The sequence below is a fragment of the Helianthus annuus genome, chromosome 13, assembly GCF_002127325.2.
Source record: "Helianthus annuus cultivar XRQ/B chromosome 13, HanXRQr2.0-SUNRISE, whole genome shotgun sequence".
In the NCBI taxonomy this organism is placed as follows: Eukaryota; Viridiplantae; Streptophyta; class Magnoliopsida; order Asterales; family Asteraceae; genus Helianthus; species Helianthus annuus.
This window is the reverse complement of record NC_035445.2, coordinates 171,202,661-171,209,936: the sequence shown is the minus strand read 5'-3', so window position 1 is coordinate 171,209,936 and position 7,276 is coordinate 171,202,661. Positions and strand designations below refer to the sequence as shown.

The 7,276-nt window shown below is 37.6% G+C and overlaps 1 protein-coding gene across 1 annotated transcript; it reads left to right on the top strand.

Moving 5' to 3' along the window:
- The first annotated feature begins 933 nt into the window (after positions 1-933).
- On the top strand, positions 934-7,276 carry LOC110927201 (putative disease resistance protein At3g14460). The gene is made up of 5 exons (XM_022170831.2): positions 934-4,933; positions 5,196-5,326; positions 5,999-6,103; positions 6,246-6,319; positions 6,577-7,276. The coding sequence occupies exons 1-2, from the start codon at positions 981-983 to the stop codon at positions 5,206-5,208; spliced, it is 3,966 nt and encodes a 1,321-aa protein (XP_022026523.1). The 5' UTR covers positions 934-980; the 3' UTR covers positions 5,209-5,326; positions 5,999-6,103; positions 6,246-6,319; positions 6,577-7,276.

The following is a 7,276-nucleotide window of genomic DNA, read 5'->3' as shown; positions in this document are numbered from 1 at the left end:
AGAAGAAGAAATACAAAGGAAGGCTATCCAAAGATGCTTTCAACATAATTAGTCTCCACCTACCGAAAGTGTTTTCGACTTCCACATGTAAAGCTGCTTTTTAAAACTCTCAATCACGCAATTCCAATTCTTTTTTTGATTCATGTTTACCCCCACAGGAATTCCTAGATACTTGCATGGGAAAAATCCAACATTACAATTTATTATTGAAGCCATTTGATTTACCGTCTCTTGACCTTCCCATCTACCGAAATATCTGATTTTTATAACTAATTTTAAGGCCCAAAATGTAGTAGAAACACCTCATGAACCTAACAAAATTTCTAATGGAGTTACCCTCTCAATCAGTGGCGGATCTTACCCGTTGAACGTGCCAGGGCCGAAAGACATGGGCACTAAAAAAGCCCAGGCAAGCCCGGGCCAAACATAGTATATATAAAAAATTTCAATCGAAATGCGGAAAATTAGCACTACGGCCGAAAAACTTGACCGGGCCATAACCCTACCAGAAGCCTTCAAAGAACCGCCCATGCTCTCAATACCCCAAGAAAACTACCCGCGTACATTACATATGTTATAACCGACCTATTATTACTTATTAGGTAATGACAAACCTTTTATCATGTCTAACGACGAAGCTTTCACATACATAAAAAAGAACTAATAAAGAGGTTATCATTTTGGCAACTTGCATTAATTTAATCCATTAAGGATTATAAAAAGAACTAATAAAGACGTTGTTATTTTGGCAACTTGACATTAATTTAATCTGTTAAGTGTTATAAAAAGAAGTAATAAAGCCATTGTCATGTGGCTGACAGCTATCCCTTAAAAGAATTGTTAAAAAATGTTCACCAAGCAAGCAAGAACATCGATACAATCACTATAAGCATCTGTGAGTTCTATCAGTATCTACACCCCTATCAATATCACACCTAACACCATATATTCTTGTTTTTCATCTTCACTGTTAGTTAACAATGGCTGAAGCTGCTGCCCTCGTCAGTGTCATTTTTGAGAAGCTAGCCGATGAAGCCTTCAAGAAATATGCTCGCTCTCTGAATATCCACTCAGAGCTCAAGCAATTGGAGATCACCTTGTCCCGGATCCAAGCTCTGCTTATAATTAATGATGATTCGGACAAGGAAATAACTGATGAATCTGTCAGACTATGGCTCAATAGTCTCCAACGTTTGGCTTACGATATTGATGCTGTACTTGACGATTTGGCTACAGAAGCCAGGCATCATGAGCTGACCCAGGAGTCAGGGGCAGGCACAAGCAAGATAATAAAGAACATCCAAAGTTACTGCACAAATTTCTCACTTACTCAAAGGTTGTTCTCACTTACTCATAGGTTGTCTCCCGAGTTACATAACATTATCACCCAGTTACAACGTCTAGAAAAACAAAAGTCTGATCTAGATTTGATTGTGAAAGATGAAAAGCCAAAAAATAATACTAACAGAAGAAATGAAGTCTATTTGCTAGAAAGTGATGTTGTTGGAAGAGAGGTTGAGAAAGAGAAATTGTTGAACAAGTTGTTAGGGGATGATGGGTCATCTCAGGAAAATTTTAGCATCGTACCCATAGTTGGTATGGGTGGGGTAGGAAAAACCACTCTGGCTAGACTTTTGTATCAAGATACAAGGGTGCAGGATCACTTTCAACTCAAGTCATGGGTCTCTGTTTCTGCTGATTTTGATATCTTTAAGATAAGCAAAACCATATTTCAAGATGTGTCTAAGGACGAAAAGGAGTTTGAAGATTTAGATAAGCTTCAAATGGCTATTGCAAGGGAAATCAAGGACAAAAGATTTCTTGTTGTACTTGATGACGTGTGGAATGAAAACTATGACGACTGGGAGAGGTTAGTGCTCCCATTTCATTCAGGGGCTTATGGAAGTAGGGTAATCATGACAACTCGCAAGCAGCAACTGTTTAGAATGATAGTTTTTAATCATCTAGACCAACTTGAGATTTTGTCGCATGAAGATGCTTTGTCTTTATTCGCTCTACATGCATTGGGTGTAGATAACTTTGATTCACATACACCACTTAAACCACAAGCTGAAGGTATTGTAAAAAAATGTGGTGGTTTGCCTTTAGCTTTAAAGGCAATTGGAAGGTTACTGAGTACAAAAACCGGAGAAGAAGAATGGAATGAAGTGTTGAACAGTGAGATATGGAATTTGGAAAGTGCTGATGAAATTCTCCCAGCCCTTAGGCTAAGTTACCATGATCTCCCTGCTGATTTGAAGCGATTGTTTTCATATTGCTCCTTGTTCCCAAAGGACTTTTTGTTTGACAAGGAGGAGTTGATTTTATTATGGATGGCAGAAGGGTATCTAAATCCATCATATGCAACCAAGTCACCAGAAGGCATAGGCCGTGAATGTTTTGAAACATTGTTATCAAGGTCGTTTTTTCAACATGCGCCTAATGATGAATCTTTGTTTGTCATGCATGATCTCATGAACGACTTGGCCAAATCTATTGCTGAAGATTATTTTTTTCAGTTTTACAATGAGAGAGAGATGGCGGAGGAAGCTTTGGCAAAGTACCTACATATGTCATTTATTCGTGAGGAATATGTAGCTTACCAAAAGTTCCAGACATTTAAAAGAGCTATAAATTTGAGAACATTATTAGCTGTATCGGCTGGAGTGAATAAAAGTTGGGAAACCTTTTACTTATCTAGTAAGCTTTTGGTTGATTTAATCAGAAACTTACCATTTTTAAAGGTTCTTTGTTTGAGTCGTTTTGAGATAAGTGAGGTACCAGATTCCATTGGCAGTTTAAAGTACTTGACGTATCTTAATTTATCTCAAACTAAAATCAAAAGGTTACCACAGGATGTTGGCAATCTTTATAATTTACAAACTTTGATCCTTTTTGGTTGTACGTGTTTGACTATGTTGCCCGAAAGTTTCCTAAAGCTGAAATTGTTGCGGCATTTAGACATCAGGGATACTCCACTCCTTGAGAAGTTGCCCGTTGGAATTGGTGAGATAAAAGACCTACATACTCTCACCAAGATCATCATTGAAGGAGACAATGGTTTTTCAATAACCGAGCTCAGGGGTTTAAATAATCTTCATGGAGAAATTTCCATCCAGAGGTTGCACAACGTGCAAAGCCCAACGCATGCACATGAGGCAAAACTATCTCTAAAAAGGCTTACTAAGTTAGAGTTGAATTGGGGCGAAGGTTCTCAACATGGAACACTTGAAAAGGAGGTTCTCAAAGAGTTGGAGCCTAATAGTGATCGGTTGAAAAAGCTTTCAGTTGATTCATATTCGGGAATAGAGTTTCCAACATGGGTTGGGCACCCCTCTTTTCGTCGGTTGGCTCATGTGTCGATAAGAAATTGTAAGAACTGTGCAACTCTGCCACAACTTGGACAACTACCTTCACTTAAGGAGTTGTTTATAGATGGCATGGATCAGGTTAAATTTATAGGTTCGGAGTTTACCGGCACCAACCAGTTTGGCGCCGCCTTCCCTTCACTTGAAATCCTAAGGTTTGAAAATATGCAGGGGTGGGAGGTATGGTCAGCCAATAGTGAGGTTTTTCATGCAGTGTTTCCATGTCTTCGAGAGCTTCAAATAAAAGATTGTCCCAAATTGATTAAGGTCTCAGTTGAAGAACTACCTTCACTAGAGGTTTTAAAAATAGACAGATGTGATGTTTGTGTGCTGAGAAGAATGGTTCACGTAGCTTCATCAATTACTAAGTTGGAAATTATGTCTATTTTTGGGCTTACATATGAGGCGTGGAAAGGCGTTATGGAGTATCTTGGGGCAGTTGAAGAAATAAGAATATATATGTGCAATGAAATAAGTTACTTGTGGGAATCAGAAGCAGAAGCAAGTAAGGTTCTTGTGAATCTAAAGGAATTGTATGTATACAACTGTTCTGATTTGATAAGTTTAGGAGAAAAAGAGGAGTTGGAGGATAATTTTGCTAGCAACCTCTTATCATCTCTTAGGATTTTGGATGTCTGGCATTGTAAGAACATGGAGCGTTGTTGTTGTCCAGATAACATTGAGAGTTTGTGTATTGGTTCTTGTAGTTCAGTTACACGTGTCTCCTTCCCAACAACGACAGGAGGGCAGAAGCTTAAATCCCTTGATTTATCTCTTTGCAACAAACAAACTGAAATCAACAACACCACAGGCATGCCAATGCTAGAATATTTGTTTATTTATCATTGGACAAATTTGAAGTCAATCACTCAATTCGACTTCATTCACCTCACCCACCTTGAGCTATATGATTGTCCAAGTGTTGAGTCATTTCCTGACCTGCAGTTGCCAAATCTCACATATCTGGACATAGCACGTTGCCAAAACATGAAGGCATTTGGTGGCCTGCAGCTACCAAATCTAATCAGTTGGAGGATAGAAGATTGTGAAAATCTGGAGTCATTTCCTGACCGTCAGCTATCCAATCTCACCATGTTAAAAGATATGCGTATCATAAAATGTCCAATGATTGATGCTTCCTTTCCTCGTGGGCTTTGGCCTCCCCAATTGTGTTTGCTTGAAGTAGGGGAGTTGAAAAAACCCATCTCAGAATGGGGCTATCAGAATTTTCCAGCTTCCCTGGTTGACTTAAGGTTAAGTGGCGAATCCAATGTGAGGAACTTTAGTCAATTGTCCCGCCTTTTCCCTTCTTCTCTTACTAGACTTTGGATAGAAAGGTTTGATAACCTGGAATCAATTTCAATGGGACTCCAACACCTCACCTCCCTTCAACATCTGCACATTGACGATTGTCCAAAGGTGAACGATCTACCAGAGACGCTATTACCTTCACTTTTAAGTCTGATAGTCGAAAAATGTCCAAATCTTGAAGAAAGGTGTGCAGGAAGAGGCTCTCACTACTGGCCTGTCATCTCTCATATCCCACGCATCGAAATAGAATCCAGGTACTTTTCTTTTACTAAACACTCCTTTTTGCTTTGCTTTAATTTGGATATGTGTGTATACATCAAATATTTAAATTTGCTTTCAATCAAACAACAAAATTACATTTCATCTTAAGACAATTAGTTTAATGATTCCGAAAATATGTGACTAGTTGAATTCCCTTTTGACTTCTTTTAAGGTACTTATTGATCTCCTTTTCTACTAAATTACATTGAAGAAAATATGTGATCTCCTTCTAATAGTGATTTTTGTTTTCTATAGGGATTCCGATTGATTGGACTCATTGAAGAAAGAGAGTTTGGAATTTACAGCAAGAGACTGCTTATAAAGAAACAGAGTTTGTGGTTTATAGCAAGATGCAACTTATGCGGAAACAAAGTTTGTGCTTATTGGTAATCTATAATTTTTCTAACAGAATTTGGTGTTCATATATTGGTTAATATCAGTTCTTCATGAGTTCGTGTGTGTCGTCTAAATAAGGCACAAAATCTCCAAGAGAAGTTTAAAAATGATGTTTATATAATTGTTATTTTTTTATGTATTGTTCTTGATTATGTTTATGAGTTGCATGCAAGCTTTTTTGGTGGTTTTCTTGCAAATTTTAGTTGGTGTCAGGATTTGTTTACAATTTCTTCACATACCCAAAAATTATATTTTTTATATTAATTCAATGTCAACTTTGGCTATTGATGTATTTGGTCAATTTTAGTGGTCCCTTTAATCCCACTTAATGGTCAAAATATAGTTCTACCACTCACTTAATGGCGAAGCTTTTAAGGGGCGGGAGGGGGCGTCCGACCCCCCAAACTTTTTGCTCAGTAGTGGAAAATATGTAGTTTTCGGATAGAATTTTTTGGGTGTATACGTTTTCGACCCTCCGTTTTATAGAAAATTTTAGGTCCGGTGACTTCCGCCCCCTCGGTCGGAAATCTCAAGCTTCGCCACTGCTACCACTAAAGAATAATCTGAGCAAGGATCTATAGTAATCTTGATTTTTGAGGAAATGACTTTAATTAAGTGTAACGAATTATTAAAAATTGATAATTCAGTTTGCTGTTATGCAGATCCAGCAGCCTATTCTCTGCAGTACAAAAGCAACCGATGATGATGGGGGCGGTTACCCATCGGACCGGTTGGCCGGGTCTGGTTACAAAAACATTGGTTTTTAGGTAAATTTTTATTCATGTCTCGTATAATTAATTTGAACTATCCAGTATTTTGACAGGTAGAGGCTCAAATAAATCCTTACTAGCCAATGCATATTCTATCTGAAAAATATTTGATCATTTTCTATATTGGTTTCATTGACAGATAGATATGTATTTTTTGATTCCTCCAATGATTTTTACTGGAAGTTGTTCGAAGCTCGGAGTTATTGTTCTCAGGTAAGAATTTAAAGAATCATGGATTTTGACTTTTGAGGTCAATCATATTACTTCCTAAAATCTTGATTGACACTAGTCTTTTTAAAAACAGTTAATAACCTCAATTTGTTATGCGGCAACATTTATTGGCCAAGTCACAAAACGCCTCTCAAGGCCTGACCTCTCGCCCCTCATTCGCCCTGTCACAGCCTTTATATATTATGTGTTGTCATTTTTTGTTCCTAAACTTGTACTATATTCTTGACTTCTTGTGACAGGTTACAACGATTAGAAATGCGACTTCTTTCACGCGCTTCATAGTCACAAAAAACATTAACAAAACAGCATTGCAGCGGTTTGATTCTTATATCCATGGGAATTGTGTTGAAGATGGTCCCTGAAAATAAACTGACTCCTAGACAGTTTCCAAAGATTCAAGAGCTTGTCTTCTCCGATTTCTTTTCTTTCTTTTTTGTGACTTCACTCATAAAGGTTCAAATTAGCAATTTTTTGGGATCATTGGATTGCAAAATCCATATGGAGTTCGGTTCTAGCGTGGCTCAAGCTTCCCTTTTCTGACTTCAGATAGAACACCACTACTCATCAACTATGCTATGGATCACAGGGGGTCAAAGGAATGGACAAAATTAATCGGGGCTGTGATTATGGTGGTGATGTGGGAGATATGGAAGTCTCGAAACGAGAAGACTTTTAATAATCATCATATTCACTTCATGAGAACGGCGGAGCTAATCAAGGAATATTTGTTTCTTTGGATCACGAGTAGATCAAAGTTGTGTAATGTTAATTGGTCTTGATGGGTTGATTTTAATATTCGTGATGTAATTTTGTAATTTTGGATTCCAGTTTCTTGTTGGCCTGGTTTCTATTCGTGATGTAATTTTGTAATTTTGGATTCCAGTTTCTTGTTAGCCTGGTTTCTATATTTATATGTAGAGTTTCACCTTTAAAAAAATA

Excerpts from the sequence above, each read along its gene's own strand:
- LOC110927201 (XM_022170831.2), top strand. The coding sequence starts at position 981 with ATGGCTGAAGCTGCTGCCCTCGTCAGTGTCATTTTTGAGAAGCTAGCC.